This window comes from Passer domesticus, chromosome 3 (assembly GCF_036417665.1).
Source record: "Passer domesticus isolate bPasDom1 chromosome 3, bPasDom1.hap1, whole genome shotgun sequence".
Taxonomy (NCBI): Eukaryota; Metazoa; Chordata; class Aves; order Passeriformes; family Passeridae; genus Passer; species Passer domesticus.
Genome location: NC_087476.1, coordinates 37,463,471 through 37,490,894, shown reverse-complemented (window position 1 = coordinate 37,490,894; position 27,424 = coordinate 37,463,471). Strand labels below are relative to the sequence as shown.

The 27,424-nt window shown below is 39.9% G+C and overlaps 1 protein-coding gene across 9 annotated transcripts in view; it reads left to right on the top strand.

Moving 5' to 3' along the window:
- MAP3K7 (mitogen-activated protein kinase kinase kinase 7) overlaps window positions 1-9,742 on the top strand; it is a 48,113-nt gene extending 38,371 nt beyond the window's left edge. For 6 of the 9 annotated variants that reach the window (XM_064412690.1, XM_064412689.1, XM_064412688.1 and 3 more), the window contains 5 exons: window positions 947-1,055; window positions 2,919-3,005; window positions 3,815-3,876; window positions 4,416-4,531; window positions 6,592-9,742. In XM_064412690.1, coding sequence (XP_064268760.1) covers window positions 947-1,055; window positions 2,919-3,005; window positions 3,815-3,876; window positions 4,416-4,531; window positions 6,592-6,772 — 555 coding nt within the window. In that variant the 3' untranslated portion in view covers window positions 6,773-9,742. The remainder of the gene's footprint in view (window positions 1-946; window positions 1,056-2,918; window positions 3,006-3,814; window positions 3,877-4,415; window positions 4,532-6,591) is intronic. The other 3 variants (XM_064412693.1, XM_064412692.1, XM_064412694.1) reach the window with 1 other exon arrangement.
- Window positions 9,743-27,424: the final 17,682 nt, after the last annotated feature.

The window sequence follows — 27,424 nt, the reverse complement described above, 5'->3', positions numbered from 1 at the left end:
AATGTATATTTGAGTGCTTATTTTGAAAAATTGAGTCATTTAATGAATCATTTTGTGATAAATACACCATCTTGAAAATAGCTCTGTTTTGATAGCATCTTCCTTTTCATTTTTTTCTGAGAAACTTGCTGGGGCTTATAGTCTTAAATCCTTTACTGTGTTAATTTAATGTCACTGAAGGAGTATGTGAAATAGAAACATATATATTGTAAATAACATTTCTGAAAAAGCAGCTTAGCAGAATAATGAAATCTGTATTATGTTTTTATGCTTTGGTAAACAAAAGATTGGAGGAGTCAAAGAGTACATGAAAAAACAACCTTCGGAATCTTGGTTCAGTTCTTAATTTGCTTCATGAGGGAGAATGTACTCATTTTCTGATTGCTGTTCTTCAGTTGAGTGATCCTTTTTGATTAGGCTCTTTTTCATATTTTCTGAAGAATAATCACATAACCTCTGAGTTAACAAAAGAACCAGAAGAAAACTGTAGATTAATACATGGTAGTCTAGTGCAGCTACTTAGCTGTATTCCTTTTATTGAATGTAGTTCTGTTCATTGATTAAACGTTGGAAAGAAACTTTATTTCCTCTTTGTGTTACAGAGGTGCTAGATTTCATTGAACGATGGTGCAAAAATCACCAAACATATTGTCATGATTTTCTGTAAAGATCTTGAACACACTGTTCAGCATTGCTTATTGTTATGCTGAATAGCAAAATTGTATCAATTTCTTTTACACAGTAAAGAAGAAATGGGGATGAAATTATCCCTGCAATGCTTGTAAAATAGACCAAACTATCAGGAGAGCATTCAGGGTAAAAGCTTGGGGAGGGAAAGTATTTTTAAGGAGGACTATAGGCTAATATTTCTTCAATTTTTTTTTTATTTTTAATGAACTTCTCAAAGAATCTTCTGTTAACTTGTTGTTTTGTTTTGTCACTTCAGGAGAGTAGAAACAGCAGTAGATCATCTAGTCCTAGTGTGAGAATGATCACTACCTCGGGACCAACCTCTGAAAAGCCAACACGTAATCCATGGACACCAGATGATGCAGGTAATCCTTTGTTTATTGTGTAATTTTTTTGTCTGTAAAAAATGTAAATATTTATTTGTTAGTGGTATGGGGTGTGTGCTCAGACATTAAAAAAAGTAAGCAGTGAAGATCATGATTTTTTTAAGTTCTGCTTAAATCTAGTCATTACATTACTGCCTTGTTTTTCACATTCACTTTAAGAATACTTATTTATAGATTGCTAAATTACATAAACTTGTAAACATTTTGCTTGTAAGAAGGTACTGTAAATTGCAGTGATAATAATATTTAACGAGCATCTTGTTAGCAGTCTTTTTTACTATAGTGTGGTTTTGGAGAATTAGGTGAATAGACATCTTAGAACATTTTAGTCTTGTCCATTTGTATTTTGAATGCACATTTAAAGATTTCATTGATCTCACATCGGGAATTAAATGTTATGTAGGTGAGTATCATCTGGAGTAGGTTACTCCTGTTTACCATCTCAGTTGTAATTTTGCTTGTGCAGAATGTAGATGTGCACACAAAAGTGCTGGTTTTAAATGCACTAACATGTGTTTCTAGAAACATTGTAAATACTTCTACTGTAGCATCACTGTTCTTTTGTTATGAAATAGGATTAAGAATGAAGATAATTGAATAGTTCAGTTTTATTTTAAAAGTCAAAATGCATTCTGTTATGAAAAGAACCAGTACTGGAATGCAGGAAAAAATGGATCCCCACAAATTCAGTTTTAGAGTATAAATAAAAATTACATTTTTGTTGCCAAAATGTACAGGTTGAATCTTAAATTTAGTCTCAAGATGGTACTTCAGAGTGCCTCAAATGCTGTAATCTTTTTCTTGTGATCTTTTCATCTGGATGATCAGACTCTTCCTGTAACCAACTGCAAAATGAAACTCATGTGGTGACTGACTCTTGCACAAGCATATGTATATATACATAAATTTGTATGTATATTTGCTCACTTGCATTTTACCAAATATAAGGTGATTATGTAAGATGCACTTTTTTTTCCTGTTTTAGTGGGAGGACAACACATTCTTGTGTTTTGCTTCCCTATTTTCTTCTTTCTTTCCTTTGTTGCTTTGCCTGACCACAAGTCAGGGCCTTGTCACTCATAACTTTCCCAAGCCCTTTCCCACTGCTGCAGCCCACCCTTGGCCCTCTTGTGCAGCATGGACCCCGAGTTGCTTTAGGCTGTGAGCACTAATGGGAATTACTGCCTCACACTGGAAGCACGCTCTTACCCAGTCAAGAGCTCACTGGGAAATCATAAGCCAGTGCAACAAAAGTTTGTGCTGAGTTTTTGGTCTTAAATGCAGCACAGCACTGGAGCTAAAAGTCAAGTTTGTTTTCTGGCCCACAGAAATTGGTCACCTTATACTCGGGTAAATACAGAATGTGCCATATGTATATTTTTTCTTGCTAGGTTTATGTAGACCATGCACAAAGAACTGTTCAAATTTCTGAGGACAGAAATAATTCTGTGTTTCTGTAAAAGATGCTATGGTTTTAATTTAATGAAGCAAAGTGATAAAACAAGGATGCAGCTGTATCTGGTCAATCAAGGAGAATTTGCAGTTCTGTGACGCGGTGCTGAAACACTTGGGAATGTCACCTGAAGCATTTACATGTATTGATGTATTTTTGAAGCATTGCAACTCATTGTCACAATATCTGTATATGGCAATAGCCTAATGTAGGGAAGGACTTCTCATGTTGATTGCATTTAAGATACCATGGTGATTAAGTCTCTGGTTTTAGGGTTGTTTTCTTTTTCTTTTTTCTTCTTGTTTTTACCACCTTCCAGTTTCCTTACAAGCATACCCTTAACCACTTTTTCTCCATTCCCACCCTCTTATTTCTGTTTCCTTTTGAAGCTGCTCTTGGAAATAGCATAGTCTTTGAGGGCAACACCTTAGTTTCTCTACCACGACTACTCTGTGGCAGGTGCTTTTGGGGTATGGGTAAGCAGCCCCTTTTTTTTCCCACCTACCCTCCTCCATATAATCCTCTAGTAGCAATTATGCAGCTGTAAAACCAGTAGTTTCTCCATGTGTCTTTACTCCTGTGTCTCTTAAAGCTTAACAGTAACCTTGTGATCCCCCAGATTGTGGGCTACTGAAAGATAAGAATGCAGAAATATACTAAATCTGGAATGAAAGCTCTAGAGAAATCCAGAGCAACTGCAGTGTAAGAAGAGAGCAGCCATGCCCAGGAGACAGATTACTGGGTTCCTTGCTACCCACAAAATATCTATATGGAGCAGAGAAGATGCCCTAGAGCATGTAGTGAGGAAGATACTTAGAGACCTCACTGGGAGCAGGTTTAAAAACTGAGCAGGAGGTTGTGCTTATTTTATTTTGGCAGAGCTGATTTGCACAGCTTCTAATTTTAAAGTCATTAGATGCATGGGCTGGCTGGCTGATCCTTCATAAACAAGAATGAAATGGCAAATTTTTCATAAACAGAAATGATTGCAAACTGTACAAAAATGGTATTTTTAAAATCTGTGTGCTGTTACATGGCTTCTAGAAATGTAGGTTGATAACCATAATTTTTTTTTTCTTGATGTGATAGACCATACTTTTGATGTTCTTAACTATCAGAAAAACAAAATGATTCATCTGCCTTGGGATTGGAACACTGCTATTTCCATCTGCTTATCCACATTCAGATTGTGTATTGTGTAATTACTTAGACTTCTTGTTTTTGTCCTGTAATAATAGAATTAACTCCTTTTAAATACATTCAAGTTTTCTTGGTATTTTTACAGAGACCAATGGGTCAGATAACTCCATCCCAATGGCATATCTCACATTAGATCATCAGTTACAGGTAATAAATATACAGTTTATTAGATTCTCAAGTTTGCATTTCATTCTAACACGTGACTTTGGGGCTGCAAAATATAGTGCCACATATTTACCTGGGTTTATGTTCTATCTAATTTTTAACCAAGGCTAAAAAAATATATTATGTAATCTGAGCTTGGTTGACTCAGGTTTGATGAAGCTATTAAAAACAAGCCCTGGGAAACATGATCCCTAAAACCAAATGTAAGCTGAGTTTGACTGTCAAAATAAGAAATTATTTGCTTGAGTGTTACTAACTCAAATTGTTGTATACATTTTATTTTTTGTGTGTGGGATTAAACATTGCTTTGATTTTTGTGACAAGTGCCAGATTAAAAACTTCAAGTTTGAGTAAACTTTGACATTGGTGCAGTAATATTTTCCAGGGGATGGTTTAACACTTATTTTTAAAGGCTTACTGGTTTTTAAAAGACTGTTATAAATACACTGCAGAGACATTCTAACACACTATTTACTAAGATATCAGTTCATTAGTCTTTTACATGTCTGATTTATTTTCAGCCTCTAGCACCATGCCCAAACTCCAAAGAATCTATGGCTGTGTTTGAACAGCACTGCAAAATGGCACAAGAATATATGAAAGTTCAGACAGAAATCGCATTGCTGTTGCAGAGGAAGTAAGTGAAATGCGTTTAAACTTTTCTGTCCTTCTATGTCTTTTCTATATGCAAAGTGTGCGTATAATAATAAAAATACATAATAAAAAGTAAATAATAGTCACTGTGACTATTATTTCTGGCTTTTTGAAGTAACATTTCTTAGGGCATCATTATTTTCCAGCCTTAAACTCAGGAATACTGAGCTGCCAGTACAGATGAAATATTTAGAGCAGGTAATTGAAAGTTCTAATCAATAGCAAGACTCTTATTCTGGACAAGTCCTACATAAGGTCATGGCGAATCTCTGTAACAAACTGGTAATGAATCTCTATGTAACAAACTGGTAATGTTTGATTTTATCATCTCAAATGGAACACCTGAACTGTTAAAGAACCTTGGAATTTAATTTGCTACATTGTGCATTAAAGTATTTTCAGTTGTAATTTATAGATAATTGTTTAGTTAACGAATTATAGAATTTTGGGTAATAGGTCAGTGTTAGTCGTTTTGCTGTTAGTTTTAATCGTATCTCTGACTTTTGTCAAGCACTGCATTTACAACAATATTATCAACACTCATCTTAGATTCTTCTGTCATGGCTTGAGGACCTGATGCTTAAAAGCTGTTATGTGCCTTCTCCTTGTGTGTTGGAAATAAACTCTTTCCTCTTTACATGTATAAATAAAGCAGCTGCACATATTGTTGTATTAGGTAAAAATGATTGCTGATTCAGAATTTGAGTTCATAACAAGTTCTGTTGTGTTCTGTTTCCTGATGCTGGGGACCAATCCAGAGGTCATAGTCGCACACTAGACCAAATAATCAGCTTGTGACCCACCAGTGTCTGAGCCACTGGCAGCTGTCAATAGGGATCTTGCCTTGGTATTTGTGGATTAGCTAATGAGAAAAATGTGTGTGTAAACCTTTTGTACAGTAGAAATAACATGCAGAATGGGGGGGAAATGTTACTGTAAGATTGAACTCCTATCTCATATTCACTTTGAGCTTAGTATTCTATGACCAATTCGGTTTTTTCACACGTAACTAGGATTTTTAGATTTGATGAGGAGATAATGATGCTAGAGTTAGTATCTTAATTTTGATTCTATTGATGTTGTCCCCAATGGTCAATAAATTATTTAAAATATACTTGTTTCAAAACTGTTATTCTCTACTTTTAGATTCCTACTGGTTTTTTTCCCTAGGAAGTTTGTGTTCATATTTCTTCCAAACTGTTTTTTCTTAGTCAGACTGTAATTGTCCATAGGCATTAAAACTAAAAAATATGTTGTGATGGATGAATTTAATGCTGGTTAAGGTAGTTATATAAATACTAAATTTTCTTTCACTGTAATTAAAAAACATATGGCAGCAATTAATTAACTTTCTCCATTGCTATTTTGTTGCAAAAATATTGCTGGCAGCTTGCCTTCTTGTCACCTCATAACAGAATAGTAAAACAAACTGCCACATCAGTTTTGCAGAATAAATTATAGCAAGATTATCAGTGTGTTTGGGTCTCTAAAATCTTTGCTAAAAAAACATGTTGAACACTTACAGCATAAATAATGGGAAATGCCAGTTACAGAAGTAATTTCCCTGATTCTACTTTTCCACTGCTTCAATAAGTTCAAGTCCAGATAGAAAATAGCATTTCACTAAAAAGTTACAAAAATTACTGCAATTTTGTATTTGAAGTTGCCTTTTAGAGATTTAAAATGTACATATAGATATCTAAAATTGGAATTGAATATATTTATGAAATTTTGTGCTGCTCCTTAAGTATTTTACTGTGACCTGTAAAACTACATCTGAAAGACATTATCTAAAGGACAGTTGTAGAGACTGAGGCTCAGTCCTCAGCTGTTTTAAAGTTTAAATGTGGATTTGATTTGGAAGGGAATTTTTCCCCAGACTACATTAAAGAATAACATTCTTTTGTCAACTTCTTTTGCACAGAATGTCACCAGCTGTGAGTTCAGATTGATAATCAAATACTGATTTGAAACATATGAAGTCAGCTACACACAAATGAAAATAGAATATAAATGACAATGACTTTTTTTTTTTCATTTCAGACAAGAGCTAATAGCAGAACTGGACCAGGATGAAAAAGACCAGCAAAACACATCCCGTCTAGTACAAGAACATAAAAAGCTGTTAGATGAAAATAAAAGTCTCTCAACATACTATCAGCAATGCAAAAAACAATTAGAGGTCATCAGAAATCAGCAACAGAAGCGGCCAGGCACATCATGATTTCCTGGGACCTTTTAAATGAAAAATATGCACAGAAAAGACTGATTTTTTTTTATTGTTATTATTATCCCTTATTATGACAGCTCATGAGTGTTAGCTTCTTGGTGTGATCTGTACGTGTCTGCTACACTTAACATCATTTAATTTTCTTTTTCCGACGTGAAATCCAGTTCAACAGGTTAATTGAATAGGGTGAAGAAACAGTGACTTGAATTAACCAATAGCCCTCAAGTTAAAGCAAGAAGAGTGGCTGTTTGCATGCTCCTTGTGTGAAGGCTAGCCTAACAAGTGTTGAGGAGGCTGCTAAATTGTGAGAACTTATTTTTAGTTTTTGGTGTTGCCTCAGTAAGAGCAAAAAAAAAAAAAAAGACTTTCCTGTTTAAGAATGGTTTTGTTCCAGTGTCTCATCTCAAACTATTGTTATGATGATTATTTTCATAATAAACTGAAACATGCACCAAGCTGCAGAGGTGATGTTGGTTGACCAGAGTAATTCATGATGCATTAGTGATGCCTTTTACCTGTAGACATTGTGTATTTTTCCACACGCAAAATGGTAGGCAAGCTGATGCCAGCATTCTTGGTTCAGTGCTTGATAGCCCTGCATTTTGACTAATATATTTCTTGTAATCTTGCATTCATAAAATATTTGAAGTAAAAGACTGTATTTTGTTTACTTTCTTGGGGTGAATGACATCCAGTTTCATTTAAATACTGGCCAAAATTTAGGAAGGTGATCACTGGACAGAATTGGTTCCTTGTATAAAAGATATCATCAAAAATATGTAAAAGTGTGTTCCAAACCTTTAAAACTTTTGTCCCTGTAGGATCTTTGGAAGAAAATTCAGAAAGAAAATTAATACAGTACTTGAAATACTTGCACCCTTTATGTTTTTGCTCCATTATTGATTTTGTTTCAGTTTTTTTTTCTTAAAACTTATTTGATGAAAAGCATTTACCATAAATGTAAATAAGTTTGTTTTAGATAGAGAAGAGTTTGGGGAAATAACTTTATTTTAAATAGCAAATTATAAAATGGAGTTGAGTATGCAAATAGTGGAAACTATTAAGAAAATGAGGGAAATAGCTTAGATCTCTGTCAGGAATCTCAGTTATTCCACTCATTTGAACATAGCTTAAAGGAAGTTCATCACAGAATGCCTGCTGCCTTTGTGACTGAAGAATTGCATTTAATGAACTTGAGTGGAATATGTAATGCTCAGTGTTGATATTTACCATTATTACATAGGAGAAAATAATTACTTGTTTACATTGCAGGTTGATTATCTGGATTATGAATTAACTTTAACTGGTACAAAAATGAGACACTTCTATATACAATGATAAATTACTCCTTACATACATACATAAGTTCTTGATGTTCTCCGTTACAGGCAGGGTTTTAATATCACTTGTTTGCAAAATTAAAATAGGAAATTTTGAAGTTTAGCTGCTGAGCCCTATAAATAAAAGAGAAGTGATCTGAATTTTGAAGTACACTTATTTCAAATAAATGGTTACTCATACCCATGAGCAGAACTTGGAAAAACCTTAAGAGGAAAAACATACTATTTTCTCTTTCTCTTCCTGCCTACTTGATAAAAACCATTACTACAGTTGTGCTTATCTGTGAACAGCAAAGAGGACGAACAACTTACTGAACAATCTGTCTTGAAAATAAATCCATTGTTGGCAAAGCTTTGGGAGTTAGAAACCTTTCCCTCGTTTTATTTAAATAAAGGAAGGGTTCTCATTCCCAAAACCTTAAGAGATAATTTGATTAGTTAGCTGAAACTGATATTGGGATCAACTTAAGGGCACACATATTTATAGCAAAATGTAATTGAGGGAGAAAATAACTCTAGTATTAGGAATAGCACAAGTTATCCAAAGCATTGCTGTTCACATACATCTGTCTATCTACCAAAATGGAGACACTCAGTGATCAGCAGCTTATTTAACATATGCTGAAGCATTAAGTAGAGCAGCATAAATACTGATGCTCAACTTCAGAGGCATTGATAGTTACATACACAAAATCATTTCTCAGGACAGTTTTTACATTTTTGCTGTGTAGTAAAAGAGATATGCTTAAGGTCAATCTGTTGTATGTGAAAAGTCACTTTATGGCAAGGTTTGAATAATGAAAGTGAATGCAGTGATAATTTAATGGTACATAATACAAAAGTCATTTCTGGCAGTTGTTTATGATTTTCCAGGGTTTACATTAAAAAAGGGTCTCAGTTTATAAATAAGTGCTGTGCTACCATGCACTGTTGGCTTCAATCAATAGTTTGGTTTTATCACTCTTTTAGTTTTCAAAGGGAATTTGGAGTTTGACTTTTTGCCTTCAACTTGTCCTTTTCTTAATTTTACCAAAAATTTTAAAAATACTTGCCCAGATTTCTCACAGAGGTTTTCCATATGAAAAAATTTGTCATCATGAAAAAAACTATAAGGGTAAAACACGGCAGCTTGGGCTAAGAAGAGTTTAGCAGCTTAACTTTCAGTGACCTTTATTGTTTTCATAAGGCTCGTGTTTTAAAGTTGTTTACAAATGTACTTTTATTTTTCTGTTAAACTGTTTGGACTGTTCAGGAACTTTTTTCATGTACTCTTCTGTTCAGTTAAAGCTGTTCCTCTAATAATGGAGGTGAAACATCTAGTTTGGGCTGGGCACTGCCTTCTCAGAAAAGGTAACAGGCTCTGCTTTTTGTTACAGTCTGTGTTCTGTAAGATATTTTGTAATTGAAGTATGCTTCTGTATACTATGCAGTTCTTCCAAAAATGCTTTTTTAGGCTTTTTGGTTTATTTTTTCTGATGAGGAGTTGAAGATTGTAATTCATAACTTGTACATAAAATGGTGAATGATTTCATATGATTCAGGAATGAGCAGTGTGGCTTTCTGTTACAGGGTTTTACTGCTTTGTCAGGAGTCTAATTAATAAAAGCTGGGAGACTTCCACAAACATGTAGTAATGCCCCAACACTTGCCAGAGCATCCGTGATCTCTCATGGAATCCCACACTGGGTGGAAGATAATCATCGTGCAGTTGTTCCCGCTGCCGAAAAAAATTCTTCTGCTATGAGCTTGTTCCTTCCTGTATGCAGAACTGGGGTGTAGGATGAATAGTCTTACTCATAACTGAGTATAAAGTTATTTTAAGAATGCCACATCTACCTTGTGGATGTAGTGCAAAGAGATAAATGCTTGTCTTCTGTTGTTAAGGTCAGAAAAATTCCATTCCCTGTAACTTGTCTGTTTTGTTCATAATGTATGTTACAACTTGAGAGGTTCCGTTGCCATACCAGAGACAGAGGTGACCCCCGAAAGTGTCTCATTGCCTGTAAAGATCACAAAACTGTGCTTCAGATCTATTCTGAAGTGTTCTGAACAGCTGGATCCTGTCAGGTGCCCTGCTGTAGCTTGCTGGGAAAATTTGAAAAAACAAGGGGAAAGAAAAACTGTGTGGCACACCCAACCCCTCAGGATAGAGATATCCCTGCTGAGCTGATTGACAAGGAGGATGCTAGAAAATCAAACCTGTGTAGATGTGTATGCAAACAGAAACACGGTGTCACGTACTCACGGGTTCTTACCTGCCTGAAAGGAGGATGCAGCCAGGTTGGGGTCAGCCTCTGCTCACAGGCAACCAGCAACAGGACACGGGACACAGCCTTAAGATATGCCAGGGGAGATTTAGGTTGGACATTAGGAGGAATTTTTTCACAGAAGGGGTGATTAGGCTTTGGAACATGGCAGAGTCACTGTCCCTGAAGATGCCTAAGGAAAGACTGAAGGTGGCACTTGGTGCTATGGTCTGGTTGATGTGGTGGTTTCAGTCATAGGTTGGACTTGATGATCTCAGAGGTTTTTTCCAACCTCATTGATTCTGTAGAGAGGTGCATATATCAAATCAGAATTGATAGATATCTTTTTCTTTCTCCAAAATCAGAGCTTTCTTTAGTTTTTATTTACTTCAGTAATGTCACTAGATGGGTGATATTCTATGCCTGTGAAGATAATTCTTTAGAGGCAGATAAGTAGAGGTGTGAGAGTGCATCAATTGTTTTCTGTGCCCATGTAGCAGTTTCCTGCTTCTTGCAGGGATAATTCACATCCTCCACTGAACTTGGAGAGGTTTGCTGCACATGTTTAACTTTGAACCTATATTTGTCAGGTCATGGAGCAGTACTTAATGAAAGGGCAAAATGGAATTTAGACTAAGTAGTTTTAATTTTTAATTATTAATAAAATACTGTCTTAAAGTACTTAGAGCACTGCTAATCCTAGGGCTTTAGCCTAAACAAGCATTAATGAAGAAAATATTTTTTTATAGCTGTGTGCTTTACACTGAGTAGCTAAAAATTTGAGGTACTCCAAAGGATACAACAGGCTTGTGTCTGCATAATTCCACATAGTTTATCAGTATTCTCCTTCTGACTTGAATAAAGGCAGCCATGCACTTGGGAACCATTTTTGTTTACAGATGGATGGAGAGGAGTACGTCATTGAATCACAGAATCATTAAGGTTGGAAAAGACGTGGTGGACAACAAGCTGTCTGTGATCCAGCAATGCCCTTGTGGCCAAGAAGGCACATGTTGTCCTGGGGTGACAGGAAAAGCATTGCAGGTTTATGGAAGTGATTCTTCCTCGGTGCTCAGTCCTGGTGAGGTGCTGTGTCCAGTTCTGGGCTCCTAGTACAGAAGAAACATAGAGCTACTGGAGCAGGTCCAGTGGAGGGCAATGAAGATGATGATGGGATTGGAGCCTCTCTCTCATGAGGGAAGGCTGAGGTAGCTGGGCCTATTTAGCCTGGAGAAAAGGTGACAGAATGGATCTCATCAGTGTGTATTGGTGTCTGAAGGAGGGTGACAAGAGGGTGTTTCCATCTTGGTGATGCCGAGCAATAGGACAAGAGACAATGGACAGAAACTGATGCACAGGAAGTCCCACCTGCACATGAGGAAGAGCTTTACTGTGTGACCGACTGAGCACTGGAACAGCCTGCCCAGAGAGAGTGTGGGGTCTCCTTCACTGGAGATATTCAAAAGATGTTTGAATACAATCACAAGTAGCATGGTCTAGGAGACCTTTGGAGCCTGGACCAGGTGATCTACCGTCATCCCTTCCAGCCTTACCCATTCTGTGAATCTGTTAACACTGATGTGCAGCCTGGTGGAAATGCAATGGTCTTTCCTTTGCCTGGTCATGCTTTTCCCTCCCACTGATACTAACAGGAAAAGTGATGGAGCAACTACACACAGACTGCTCTCCTGTGGTAATTAGGCAAAAGACCAAGTGGTGACTTGCCTTTATATAATCTATGGACTTAGCATTGCCTGTGGAACAGCATCTTAGTTTATACCGGAAAATTAGAAAAAAATTCCTGTCTGTAGGCAGCTTGGAGATTATATAATCTTTACATGTTCTCTGCTCAGAGGGTGGTGAGGCACTGGAGCAGGTTGCCCAGAGAAGTTGTGGATGTCCCATTCCTGCCACTGTTTAAGGCCAGGCTGGGTGGAGCTCTAGCAACCTAGTCTAGTGAAAGGTGTCACTGCCTATGGCAAGGGGGTTGCAACTTCATAATCTTTAAAGCCCTGTCCAACCCAAACCATTCTATGATGAGGTGGATATATGAAGAGCTCTGTCTGGGTTTATTCCCCTTCTTTCTCATTAAGAGTGTGGATGTCAAGCTGTGGCCACCTTTGAGTGATGTGCAAAGCCACATTTTTGTAGTTCCTGCAGTGTGGAAAGAGGGGTGGCCAAAAAGATGCTTAAGAAATGGAGAACACCTCATGCAGCTTTGCTACTGTATCTATAAAGTAGATGCTTTAAACAATTCAGACTCCCTTCCAAAAACAGGCAAAGTTACAAAGATTAGGCTAAAAGAGGAAGTAAATCACCCTATCCTGTGGGGATATCCATATTTGCAAAGCCACCACATGTGAATCAGATTCTTATTCACGTTCCTTACATCACCTTCATCATTAGCAAATTCCTGGGACAGCTAGGAATTGTTCATGAGGTAGGAGGTGTAGATAATTCAGTTCATCCTCTGAGGGCTGTTTGGGGCCTGCGGGGCTGCTGGGAACAGGGAGCCTTCCCCTTCTGTCAGGGAAGGGCTCAGATGGGACCTCACAAGAAGAGTCAGCACCAGGAGCCCCTTTGGTCAGTGCTGCTGTGCTTTGCACCAGAGCATAGTGCCATAGCTGAGGTTACAGGGCTGGTGGTGAGAGCAGGGCTGCTGCTTTTCATCAGCAGCCTCTAGCCACCCCTCTGGGTGTCCTGGAGTACTGGCAGACACCAAAGCTGCTGTGAAGTGTGAGATTTAGGGTGACAGCTGTATGCTTATCAAAAACCCTAGCTTCAAAGAGTTGGCTAAGGAGGGATTTTGTTTATTTGTTTTGGGATAGAAAAAAAAAAATTGGCGTGAGGGTCATTGAGAGCACTGTATCCCACATCTCTGGATCAGGGAAGTACACCTGTAGCCTTAGCACAAGACCTTCTCTGAGTGTGCTACCAAAAGAACTGTGTGGTGAAACAAGTGGTAAAGGCTTTCATGGTAAAGGCTTCCCTGAGGGCTCTGAGTCCTCAGACTTGAAAGGAAGAAGTGGGAAAAAAAGGAAAAGCCATAACAACACAGGGAGATGAGTGTGGCTAGTATATTAATAATGTTGTATATTATGCCATGATCTCCCCAGAAAATGCTAGAGGTGAAACTGAGTTTTCAATCTCAGCTGCTTTAATTCTGTGGTTTTAGGACCATGTAATCTGCACCTCCTGGATAAACCTCAGCCTTCACCTGACCTTCATAGCTGAATTTGCCCCTCAGTAAAGCGGAAGTTTTTATCTAATATTCCTGGAACAGGACCTCAGGTAAAGATATCTTTTTAATAAAATCCTATTGTGGTAAATCACAAAAGGTGAAAAAAGTGATGAACATTAAGAATCTAACTTGGTTTTTATCATCTGGAAACTCAGACTTTGGTGATTTTTTTTTTTTCTTCCCTGCTGCCCAGTCCCAGAGTGAGAAAAGATGCAAATATAACCAATTGCACACAGCTTTTCTGTATTCTATCCAGTTCCTACAAGTTTAGTTTCTGTCAGTGAGGTTCAGTGAGGGGTCTGGAGCACAACTCCTGTGAGGAGCAGCTGAGGGAGCTGCGGGTGTTTAGCATGGAGAAAGGAGGCTCATGGGGAGCCTTGTCGCTCTCTGCAGCTCCCTGAAAAGGAAGGTGTTGCCAGGTGGGGTTCAGCCTCTTCTCACAAGTAATGAGAGGAAATGCCCTCCAGTTTTGCCAGGGGAGGTTCAGATTGGAAATTTCTTCACCAAAAAAGCTGTCAAGTGTTGAACAGGCTGCCCAGAAAAGTGGCTGTGTCCCCATCCCCGGAGGTATCTAAAATCTGTGTAGATGTGGCACTTAGGGACATGGTTTAATGTTGGACTTCGCTGTGCTGGGTTAGTGGTTGGTCTTGATATTTGAGGTCTTTTCCAATTTAAATTATTCTATGATTCTGTGATCCTATGTACAGAGTTTAGATTGTTGCTAAAGAAAGTAGCAAAATATAATTTTAAAGAAGAAGATTTTACTGAAGTTTAACCCTTACTTGATTTATTTGGAGGCAGATTTCACAAGAAGTGAGTGATTTTCAGAATATCTTTATCAGGTAGAACACCAGTCTCATGGCTGGTGTTGATATTGCAAGTTTTAACCAACACTGTGGCTTTCCTGGCCTGAACAGTTACTTCTAGTCTGGATATTGAAATTATCTGCTGGGGAAAAGCAGAGCTTTGGGATCACAGAGAGTAAACCTAGTTAGTTTGTTTCTGAAATCAAACAAAATGCTGAAATCTCAAAAACTGACAAGAAAAACGGAAGAAAATGCCAATGAGGAAAATGAGTTTGCAGTCATTTTGGCATGTTAATCCAGATGTCTAAAACTGGCTGGCAAGGAAGTAAATTATGTATTACCCTCACATCTGTACAGAGAGATAGTGTTCTTAAAAATTTGCTTTTGTTCTGCTCTGTCAGTTGGTCTGAGATATTGTTACTCTCACAGAGAACCAGGGCTGATTGCTTTCACAAGAGCATTTCACTGTCACAGAAGGATGGTGCTGTCTCTACTCAGTATGTGGCCAGTCTTCCCATACCAACCATTTTCCCAGAGCTCAGCCTTGGAACAGGTAGCTGGAGGGCTAGTAGAAGTATTCACAAAGATGCTTCCTCCCACTTGCTTCAGACAAGGGAGACACGTATTCCTCCATGGTAAATCAAGCTGTGAGCCTAATTCAGAGTCCTGAAATGGATGGTGCAGAAAATAACTCTCTCTGCTTTACAAGTGAGGCTACACAAGTGGATGCAGGAGAGATTACTTTCAGATGCCTTTAGCATTTGTGAAAACCTCAAGAACTCCCCAGTCATCAGCATCTGCCAGTGAGGAAAATCAGTGAAGATACATACCTACACTCATTTTGACCCATCTTTTGTGTTTCTGCTGCTGAACGTTTTTTTGGACTTTAAAATCTTTAATAGCCAAATATGTAATTGAATAACACTTCTCATAGTATGAGTGCATAGCATAACTTGCCCTGTTATTTGGACCAAGGCTAATGTTTGATGTATAATAGCCATTTTTATCGAATTACCCCTAGAATTAGTATTATCAAGAGCAGCACAGGCCATGCATATCCTTTGTGCGTCTGCAGGCAGGCTGCAGGAGGACCTGTGACACAGGGGGAAGTCTGAGAGTCACCACAACTCCTCACCTCAAAGAGCAGCAGGGTTGTTAACTCGTGGCACTGATTTTGCAAGGTTTATGCCTACAATCCTGGCTAACGTCACTAATTCACTCTGGGGTTGCCACTCAGCAGACAAATTAATGGTGTGAGTCATTGTCAACTCCTACTAAATAAACCAGTGAACTAAAGATGAAAGGCTCTGTATCCAAGTTGTTTTCATTAATTGCACTGTGGGGCAAGGGTAGATTTAATTTCAAGGACAGGAATATTAACCTCAATTCCTTTTCCTTAATTGAGTGTGGAGAAACAAGGGGCGTAAGCAAGGGAAGCGGAGAACGAGGACATGGGTCATTAGCACTGTCATCTGGTCTCAGAGGCAGTAGTGCCTTCTAAAAAAATGTTATTGCAGCAACAAGGAGGCAAAAGCTTGTTTGGCAATGCATGGAGCATAAGTAATAAGGAAATTTACACTGGTGATTGAACTGTCACCAGTATTTAGATGTACAAGTCTCAGCACAGGCTCATGACAATAAACTAGAAACTGGAGTCTATCTTGCAATGACTCCTAGGGTAAAAACACCTGCAAAATCCTGCAGAACCCTCTCCGTGGCTGATGCTGGCTCCATGGGAAGCCTTTAAGGAAAAAGATGTGGTCTTTAGGCCTATTTTATTACTAATATATAACACTTGCAGAGCATTTCTCACCTGAAGGCTTCAAATCACTTTCCAAAATGTGTGATTACAGGAAAATAGAGGCCCAAGGGAGCACAACTGACCTTCCAGGAAGGAGTAAGAATTTTGAAATAAGATTCATGTTTTCTGCCTATTAATGTATGTGGTGGGCCCCAGTGATTCTGTCACTGAATAATTATGAGTTAAACAGCAGAGTTCAGGAGAAGTTTCCTCGATCTAGTGTAGCTAGATCCAGGAAACATCCTTTTAGCTAGTGAGGATTTGGTACATTTTTAATTTCTCCACTGTCTGAGTTGATTAAGCTGATGCGAATGGAAATAAACCAATTACATACCAGGTCAGCTGTCGTTGTGAAAGTGGGATGGCAGTGAATGAATGGGTACATCTTTTGGGTATGCATAGCAGGGTGGCTGTTGAAATTACATCTTAGTATGAGATAAGGTGTCTCCTACATATAAAAGGAGAATTTTGGGCTTGCTACAAACTAGCTGACTGTGCCTAATCTTGTTCAGGATCATAACTGTTAATGAAATAAAAAAACTAAGAGAGAACTTTTTGGTAATGCCTCAAATAACTTTATAATTCAAGGAGAGAGTAAAATATTCTAAACCAAACACATTATTACTTGTTAAAAAATCTGCAAAATAATTTTAAAATTAAGGTATCATTTTTTGTTGATGGAAGAGGTTAACAGAGATCTATTTATGTTATACACTTCATGATGGTGGTTGGTACAAGTGACTGTGCTTAATTACATTTAAATGCTGTGCAGTTAGGAAAGAATGTGCCTAAAGCTGTATCTCCACATGCAGTACTCATAAGAAGAAAGAATTTCTCACCAAGCTCAAATTCTATCTTCTCTGCTATTTAGAACACAGGAAACATAAGATCATCTTTCTTTCATGAATCTAGCAGTGATTGCAAAGCTGTAAATAAAAATACAATTATTTCTTGTGATGCCTCTGGGTGAGCAAATCAGAATTAAATAAATAAAAGTTCCCCTTACATTGGCAGAAAACCTTTAGGGCTCTATGGAAGAATAAATTGTGGGAGTCTCTTGACTTAGCTTAGTTACACTTGGTTCCATGGAGGCCCATCATTTTGAAAGAACTGTGGCCTTCTTGGCTTGAGAAACCAGGTCAAACTCCCTTTACTTGGAAAAAAGTAAAAATAAAATATTAATGCCAGCTTTTCTTGCAATAATCCAAAGCACACACTACAGAATGGCACTGTTCTGAGCTTACTCTCCGTGTATCATTGCTGTGTTAGTGAAGATCTGATTTATCATCTCTTGCCAGGAGAGTTGACCTCTTCTGGAGACCTGCTTCGAGTCCTGCAGAAACTTCTGTGTGTGCTCAGTTTGGGGCTCTCTTACCCATCCTTGGGCCTCCTGGCCAGAGAGCCAGCCAAGGCTGATGTCTGTCCAGAGGAACGTGCCCACAGCCTGTGCCACCTATACCCTCCACTGTGATTGAAAGGATCAACCAATTTTGTGATCAACGTCTTCTTCCTGGCCAGATCTGGTTTCTTTCTCCCATGTTCTTCTGTCATTGAAACTTAGCTGAGTACAGAGGCCTTAGGTCACCCTCTACCTGTAATCCATGTTGTGAGACTGGATATGGGCACGCATGAGTTTTAACCTAATCATTAACCCTATTTGTCAATATAGAGATAAATATATGATAGACATACGTTAGCCTTTCAATTCAGGCAAAGTGGAAAAGAAAAATGTGCTATTCCTTTTTAACTGAGCACACTAGTGCACAAAAGCAGTATTTTTTTACTATGTAAATGATCATAAGTGCAAGTGGTTTTTCTGCAAAATTCCTCAGTGTCAGCTTTGCAGTAGCCAAGACACAGCATTTACGCTGGATCTGCAAGAAACTGCAATAAATTTGGAAAAAAAAAATTAAACAATATTGAGACTGCCAGCAGGGGCTAAATTACATCATGCTATAACCTGGATTTCCCGGAGGTGAGAGACTTTTGCAGAAGGAGAGCTGAGCAGCAGGACAAAGCCCCTCTTCTGAGCTATACTGCTCACATGGCATTCTGCTCTGTTAGAGCAATGAGACCCTGAGTAATGGCCTGGGGACAGAGAAATTGTGCCAAATAGCCTCATAATCTCTTTTGTGCAAGGCAATTTTTCCCTTGCATTAACATGCCAGAGCACTGAGGACTTCATATTTACTAAGACTTTTTGTCTTGCAATTTCCCAAAGAGCAGTGAATTTTGTACTACTGAAAACTGTGATTAGGCAAAAATAGGGCCTTTTTTTCTCCCCCTTGTCCCTGGAGGAATATCACTGCTTCTGAAGGAGCAGCTTTGCTCTGCAAAGAGAACCCAGCAGGCTTGATAGCTTAAAAATTTGATTGCCAATGAGCAAGTCTTCAGTTGTGTGCACATTTCATTTTGATGCAGTGGCCTGGGAACATTCTCGAGCTAATTAAAATGCAGTGAGTAGTCAGCTGGTGGTGCTGAGAGCTGTTTTACCACTTGGAAATGGGAATTGCAATGGTTTCCTCCTTATGGTCCGGAATTGTTGTGAAGGAACATCACATGGAGAACCTAGTCAATGCACAAAGCATCTCTCATGGGTGCAAAATGGTTTGGGGGTTTCTTGTGTCTAAAATCAGACATTGTTAATAATGTAAGAACAAGGAAAATGTGCTCTTGGGGAGAGGCTGGGCTTTGCAGGTACTACCAAGAGCCTACTTAATCTGGGCTGATCTTGATGGTAGCTGGACAGGCTTGAACTCAAAAAAAGAGTTGGATTATAGCCATTAAGAAGCATTAATCTCAGAGGTATCTGAAATTAACCTGTATTTATTTTCATAAATACCTTTTGTGTTTCTTTTGGTTCAGAAAATTCCACATTTAAACAAACCCAACCAAACCACAGCACGGTACCTAAGGCCCAAAGATGAATCACTAAAGCAGCCTTTGAAATGACCAGAGGATGCTTGCAGTATTTGCAGCAGCTGCCAAAGACCAGCAGGACAAGTGCAGGACTCTCCTGCTCCAATCATAAGCCCTGGTGTAGGCCTCCATATCCATAGTGACTGCTTACCTTTAACCCTGAGACATTCAAAAAGCACTTGCTGAAGTCCAGCTTCTGTTTCAGCAGTGGGGAGGGCTCTTTAGAGGGAAGAAGTGGGACTTTTGCACCACTCTCATCCTCCTACCTGGCATAAAAGATGCAGATGAATCACTTGGAGGTGAAGCATCTTTGGATTTAACTACATGCTGCCTCTGACTACCTTTTTGCAGTACTGCAACCTTTTTAAACTTACCAGTGATTTACTGGAGCATGACAGAGAGGAAAATGAGGTGTGTTTTTACATTTCCTTCTGCCAAATGAGCACACAGTCTCACAGTCACCTACGGAAACGGGAAGGGTGGAAAAGTGAATTTTCCTTTTCTCATTGCAATTTAAAGAAAGTATATGGAAACTAGTTTGGTGGATCTGCAATCTGTGTCTTATTTAAAATTAAAATTGTCCATTGAATAAATTTCCATTTACTCTAGCAGAGCTCTGGTGATTTACATCAGTTAAGAATCAGCTCATCATTTCCTTTAAAGCTACTTATATCATTCTGTGGTTATGAGCACTCTACAGAACATTTAGGCTGCATTTTTAAAGAGTATAAACCTTCGGCAAGCTTCCTCTTGTAAATACAAGTTTGAAGTGATATTTCACCATGAAAACATGGTTAATTTCCCTCTTCCAGAGATCTTAGTGAGGTTTAGTGCTATTTTACATAGAGTGATCTGTTTAATAACATGGAAATGTTCCATCCTCTTGGCCACTGTGTCAGTGTTTGTTCTTTATATTATGTTTTAGAAAAAAGTATTATGAGAAACCATTTTATTTAAACTCAGCATGTTAGACAAGGCTTTCCTGAAGTTCTGATGTAATATCAATAATTTAATAAGCATGGAGCTTACAACTTAGCTAAAGGTTATCATCTATAATAGATACATCTGCTTGTGTTTTCCTCAAAGCCGTGCATTTTGACCTTTCTGCTATACAAAAGAATGAACTGTTTCCGTGTCTGTACAAACTATGATGACACTGTGGTTTTCCCTCTAGAGTTTGCACTGCTTGTTTTACATGATTTTGAATTTAAAGAAAAAGAAAATTGCAGCAGCATATTTATGCCAGAAAATAAATATAAACACTGCTGTACTGTCTTGAACATTGTCACTATGATGTAAAGCTTTATATTAAAACCAATTTTGCACACTGTCAGACTGTACCCCTATACTTTCCTCAGGACCATGTTCCTGTCAGAGTAATTCAACTTTTCTAGCAAATGAGACCATTTCTAACGAGATAACACTTTCTCAAAGAACTGAATGACTTAAGGATCTGAGTTCCATGCTCAGCAGAGCTTTTGGCAACTACATTTCACTGAAGTGGATGGGACTTGCATTCCTAAAGGATCAAGTTGCTTTTGAAGATGAGTGCCAGTTGGCCAAACCATTTTTATCTGGAGTAACAATCCCATTTAAAAAATTCGGGTCTTTTGGCAAATGTATCAGCAGAGCCAGGGCCTCATTATTATCACTTCTTCTGTGGTCATTGTTGCCCTCCACCTTGGGGTGACACAGACCACAGGAATGTGACACCCAACTTTCCAGATACAAGAGTGGGCATTGCTGAAAAGCAGCCCAGTGACCTCACAGCCAGGCACTGGGGAATGGGCCCCCATCACCATCAGTCTTCCAAGTGCATTCATTTATTCTTTTTAAATGGGACAAAGGCTCTTAAATCTTTGGGTGTATGTAAAATTTTTTGCCTGGTCCTACCAGAATTACAATTTCAAGGACGCATGGAGGAGTTGTATTGATGATCTAGAGCTGCTTCATTTTAGTATTTGGGGGTATTTTTATTCCCAACCCACCCCTCTTTCATAACATGAAAAGGAACCTCCCCAGAGGGAATAAAATTTCCTAACTTAGTGCTCAGTACTGTGGTATTTTGGAGTTAGATTTTGCATGTGGTCAGCTGAGATGTTTCTTTGATTTACTCCTAAAGGAAGATATAGTCAAGGCTTTGTGGGAGAACTCTCTTTGTTCCTTCCATGAACCTATACTGAAGCAGGTAGGTAGGCAATCTATTCTTTTTAAAGAAAGATTGTTTAAACCAGAATGCCTGGAAGCACCTTAACTCTAGATGACTGGAAATCATTTTCTAAAGCCTCTTATTCACTAAGAATCATTTAATTCCTCGAAATCTAGTCCATTTTCAAGTAATTTTCTACAACAAATGGGACCAGCTCAATCTGTTCTTCACATTTTAGTAATTTAAAAGGACATAACTGAATTTTATTTTAATGGTAATTGCAAACTCATGCAGAAAATGTAAATGCATACTTCGCGATTAGCTTGCAGCATAAACCACGGCTTCTATTAATGTATTCCAATTTGTAATTCTTTGCACAGTATGAGATTTGAAAGCTGTGATTAAAATTAATTAGGTTAAGTAAAGTTTATCCCCCCTGAGCACTGCTATTTGAAGAAAGAAATAGTAAAACACTAGCTACATCTGGCACCGCAGGAGGCTAAAGCATCACGAGGTGTAGCAGCATTGCTTGTTCAGAAGTGTTGCTTATGCTGCTTCTCTTGGTGAGCCTTAAGCACAGCGCTTCCTCCTTTAAAAGCCAATTTGGAGCTGTTGAGTTACTCTTTGCCCTTTAAATGCTCTGGAGCTACAACATCTGTATGAGCATCTGACAAACCAATTTTTGTAATACAGTGGTTGATGCTAATTTGCAAGTGGCATCATCCCCAACCAGCTAGCTATTATGATGCTGCCCCACTGCCATGGGAAGCAAGCCTCACAAATTCAAGAAGCAGTAGAAATGTTGTCCTGAGGGAGGTCCCAACGTTTCTGCTTGCTGGTGTGTTGTTCTTAGAAGGGTTTTTGCCAAGTCGTTTTTAAAGTATTTTCCTCCAGAGAAGGAGTATTTGGATAAAAAGGAGCATAAATGTTGGGAACTTGGATCTTGCTGGGATGGAAAGACTTTCTTGGAAGAAAAGATAGTCATACCAGATCCCCCCCAATCTGGTTCAGAGACAAGTTATACTGGTAGGAAACAGTCTGACTTTTCTGTGTACACCCATTTTACACTCTGATTTTTTTCACTCCAGAAGTGGCAGCCAATACCTCAAAATCTGGTCTTTTGCCACTCTCTGTTCCTTCAGAGCAACTCATTAACTAATTGAGCAATTTTTCATCAAGTGAAGCCTTTTGCAATCAGCATGTGTCACAGCCAAACTTCTGCATTAGTTACTGGGTATTGAATGTGCTTGACCTAATAACCAGGGCTGTGCCAGAAGCAGGAAGGTATTTTTGGAGACTGATGCCATTGGTGACTCAAGATGAAGCCTTCATGCCTCTCTGATGAAGACAGGCTGTTCCCATCAGGGGAAGGTAAGGGCACTGTGCCAGATGACAACTCCTGAAAATGTTTTGCCCCGCCAGCCAGTGCTCCCTTTGCCTTCTCTTCCAGATGGATCTCATTATAAGCTGTACCAGTGGAGAACTTCCAGCTCCTGTGAGCCATGTTCCCATGCCTGGAGTCCCTCTGTGTTTGTGTGTTAACCAGGATGCAGCTCAGAAATTCAGTCAGATGGGAGAGTGAGGAGTGACAGAAGATGCATCCCTGCAGAGGGAGAAGCACGGTGGGATTAGCCCACGGCACCCACCAGGCACCCCAGCAGAGAGCAGAGGGACATGTTGGCACAGGGATGTCTCCCAAGTTAAGCCAGTAAAAAACTGGAAAAAAATTTTTGAAAAATTAAAACATTGAAATCTAAAGCCCACTCCCAGGCAGCAGTGAAATCTGAGAGGGAGCTTTCACATAACTATCTCTGATGCTGCTATGGCACCTGATTAGGAAAGAAATGGAAATTAATTTTGCTGTTGCTATCCTTGTTTTAGTCCAATATTAAAAATGACAGCAATAACAAAAGCTGTGTCTTTCTCACCCAAACAACTTCACTCTCTCACATATTTTATTGCCTGCAGTCAGGCACTGTGCAGAGAACTCAGTCCTAGTGGAAGCCTAAGGCCAAGCTGCCACACGTGATGGAGAAGCCACCACAGGGTAGCACCCAAGGAAAAATTGTTTCTGTTACTTTGATGTGGGAGTTGAAAAAGAAGAAATGGGAAATCCCATTAAAATCAAAATGCATTACATTGCCTCCCTGACAGTAATTTCTGAGCAAGAATTTCTTACTCTCCATGGTGTTTCTGGGTTAGAAAGAAAGACCAGAGAATACACAGATGTGTAACCCTTTAGCTATGCAGCTGCCCAAGATGATGAAAGCACGGCCACTGGGGTTGTAAACAAAAGGGGCTGGAAAAAAGACAACTTTGCAATACTGTGTAAAGCCACGGGCTCCACAAGGCAATTCATGGTTTCCCAGGCTCACAAGGAAGATCTGCAATCCTCAGGTCTATCATCCTTTCAACTCAGGCCAGGGAGTTACACCCAGTAATTTTTGGTGCGGGCCTGTAATTTACCTGAGCTACTGCTCTGTGCCTTAGCCAAAATGGCATGGGGAATGGAGGGAGTATTGTTAGCCTTGGCACAGCAGTCATTCTGTGCTGAGGCGACATGAGGAGGCTGTGGGGCCCATCTGATGTGGTGCCTCTGGGATGGGTAGGATGGTGAGGCAGCTCAAGGGGGCTGCAGCTGACCAAGATCTGCCATGTCCCCTTTGAAGGATGTCCATTCTACTGGGTACTGAGGGTCTTGTTGCACCCTCCTCTCCTTGGGGCTGCTGCCACAGGCACAGAGCAGGTCTGAGTCTGGCATTCAGTCACCCGCAAGGAAGAGACCACACATAAACCAGAAGCCACTTGATTTGCTAGGGCCAAAGTTCTACTTTCAATTTTCACCCCACTCCTTCTAGCTGCCCCTTTATCCTCCTTTATCTCTCTCCTTGGCCCACCACTGATACCACAATGACTCTTCTCTTCCTGCCTTCTGTTCCTTCCCCCCACTGCAGCTAACACAAGCTGGGCAGCTTGGGTTTGCTGGTTTATTGGAGGAGTCTGAGAGCAGGGGGAGGGCATGGTCATTACAGAAAAAGGAAATAAACAGGACATGACACTTACTGTGTCATGTCACCTACAGTGCTGCAGTACTGGCAACACATAGGTAAGTGGGACTGGGAGCAATGCACTATGATGGATAACAATGGGAAAAGGAGAAGCATTACACTTATGTGGGACTTCAGCAGCTGTGAAAGATTCACAGAAGTGCAAAAAAAGTGAAAGCTAGCATGGTGAGAGGGGTGTCTGCTCCCTAGCATTCATCCACCTGTTCATTTTAGGGAGAATGAGAATGGCCAGTCTGAGCCAGTACAATGGTTTCCCAACCCTTCCAGCCTTTGATGGATGAAGTCTTTAATAGATGATTAGAGAAACAGGGCACAGATAATGAGATGTTTCTTCTGGCAGGATGTCCCAGGCCCATGTGAGCAGCTTGTGCTTCCCTTGAGCTGGAGGTTGCAATGTAAATCACCATGTTCCATGAACCTTCACAGCTGCTGAAGTACAAAATGAAACCAGCTGCAAAGCATCTGGAAACCAAGGTCTTTCCATATGACACCCTAGAGAGCTCCCTCTTGCTATGTATCTAAAGGAGGAAAGCATGTTATCAAGAATTAGGTAGAAAGGTCTTGTGAGAATAATGTTCCTGTTCCTCTGTAGGGCAATATTGTTTTGACAATTACATGTTTCCTATGAGGAGGACCCCTTCATTCACTCCCAGTGCAGAGCTAGCTTCACAAAGCTAGGTCATGAGTTGCTGAGATGACAACTAACCTGCTGCCTTATCCAGTGCTCTTACTTCTGCTGTGAGCACTACAGAAATTCTGGGGAGTTGTTGGTTTGTTGGGTTTTTTCGCTGAATGACAGAATGGTGTATTTTGGGGAAAAGCTCATCCTCCAGATAAGAGACCAGAAGAAAGGACATGACCAGCTGCCATACAGTAGCAGCATAAACTCCCACTGACCTGTGTGATGTCATGGTCCCAAAGTGCTGGATTAGGGAGGTTACTCTGCATGTGGGACTTTGCATAAGGAGAGGTTAATAGGTTTCTGCAGGCCTGGCAAAAATTCATAACAAATCTGCAATTCTGCTTCAAAGATCACCATAAACAATTCAGTGCTCTTGTTAGTGTCTACACCCTGCAAATGTTTAAACCACAAGAAACCACAAACCACAAGAAACCTGCGAACTGAATAAACAGCTGCTGTTCCAGAGTCCAAATCAAATTTACCATATTCTGCTAATAGACAGGCATTTGCATTGCAAAATCAGATTTCATACTGCCAATATCTATGTCACAATTAAAGTATAGCTGAGCTTTTAGGTGTTGAAATGAATTCATGATAATATACTCAAGAAAATTATGTCTTCCATTAAAAAAAAGGAAGCTCTAAAGTGTCAAAAGATAAAGTGGCACAGGATGTGGATGTATTAACATCTCAGGTAAATGGGACTCATTAGCTACAATATTTCATACTTTACAATACAAGGTATGCACATAAGAAAAAACTCCCTTGGGCTTTTGCAGCACATGAGCTCTCTGAGTCTTCCCCAATGCTGTTGCCTGACTTGTTTTAACATTAACATTTACTGTGTGTAATTCTATCTGTCCTCACACTAAAGAAAACATCCCCCTTAGTGTTCTTGTTCTTGGACTTGTTTTTGCGGCTGCATTCAGGGCAAAAAAGTGGAGCAGCCATCAAGGGCACATCCACACTCGGGGTTTGGCCAGTGGGGGATGCTTGGGGAACCATGCCAGAAACAGAGCAGGTGTGAGGCGATCCTCCTCTCACCTCACAGCCACCTGGCAATCTCTGAAGAAAGAATGAAGGGTCGAAAGCTCCTTGGTGGGTGTTTCTGGTGTGAGTTTATCCCAATGCTTCCCCAAATGTGTGACACCCTTTTGATAGGCATGTCAGGGAAGGGCAGGTCTCATGGGAGGTGCACAGCCATGCCAGTACAGCCCTTGTTTGCTGAGAGGAAAGGAGCAGAGAGCTATTCAGTGAGGAATTGTTTCATCTGCTGGCTGATGGGTGAGTCATTTATTATAACAGCATTGATCAGGCTAATTACAGCTACCTTAGTAAATTAAATGTGCCTGAGACTGCTTTCAGAGTCCAACACCCACCCTCTCACAGCACCTGGGAACCTTGTCCAATTGTTGCTGTCAGCTAGGAATACTCCTGGAGTATGTCCCAGCTCTGAGGAGTTCTAGTGTGTCAAGACCTTGCTAATTAACCATGCAGAGCATGACATGTCCCTGCTCAAGGCCCTGTTCCCTGGCCTCTGGAGCTTTGTAGCAGAGGCCTGGCTGTTGTGTCTGACCTTCACAGAAGGAGGGGTTGTAATCCCCAGAATATCTGTGTTAGTCAAAGCTGTGCTCGTGTAAAAGGAAGAGTGGGTCAAACAGGAAAGGTGGTAGCTCACAGCAGAGCTCACTGGTTTTCTTAGCAAAACCTGCTGAGCCCTGCAGAAAGGGACAGCAGGAAGTGCCACCGGGGAAGAGATAAGCTTGGGTCAAAGGAGGAGCTGACATTCCTGGTGTAGGTCTCAGTGCAGGTGGAGAGACCTGCTAGTGCAAAGACAGACAAACCAGAAGAGGCACCTGCACTGGGGAAACTGGGAAAACTCAGCATAACCCTAATATTTCTATTGGTGATGTCCTCAGAACTGGAAAGAGATGAACGGCTGGGGAGTGGGTGGAGAGGGGGTAAAGAAGTGCCAGGAGCTGTGGGCAGTGAGGAGCTGGCAGGCTGGAGGTCTGAGGAGAGCTGGGGTGACAGAAGCAGGGAAGCTGGGTCAGGAGAAGGCTGCCCTGGAGGCAGAGCCAGCAGACAGCCAAGAGGAGAGGCAGGAGAGTGTCCCATCCATGTCAGCTGGCTGCAGATGGGGGACAGGAGCAGGAGACAAGCAGCTGGGCTACAGGCATAGGGTCACACTGACCTCTCTCTTCCTTCCTTCTGTCTTGGAAGATTTCTCCTACAAGATTAATCTATTGAGAGCATTTACTGGGTCATTTTATGAGCAGCCTGGCTGTCAGTGTCCTGCTAAGGGTGTTCACTAGCAGGAGAAGGCACAACCCATCTCTCACCAAATGCCCTGACTCTGTCCCACTGTGTGGACCCTAGGGATTGTGAGGAGGG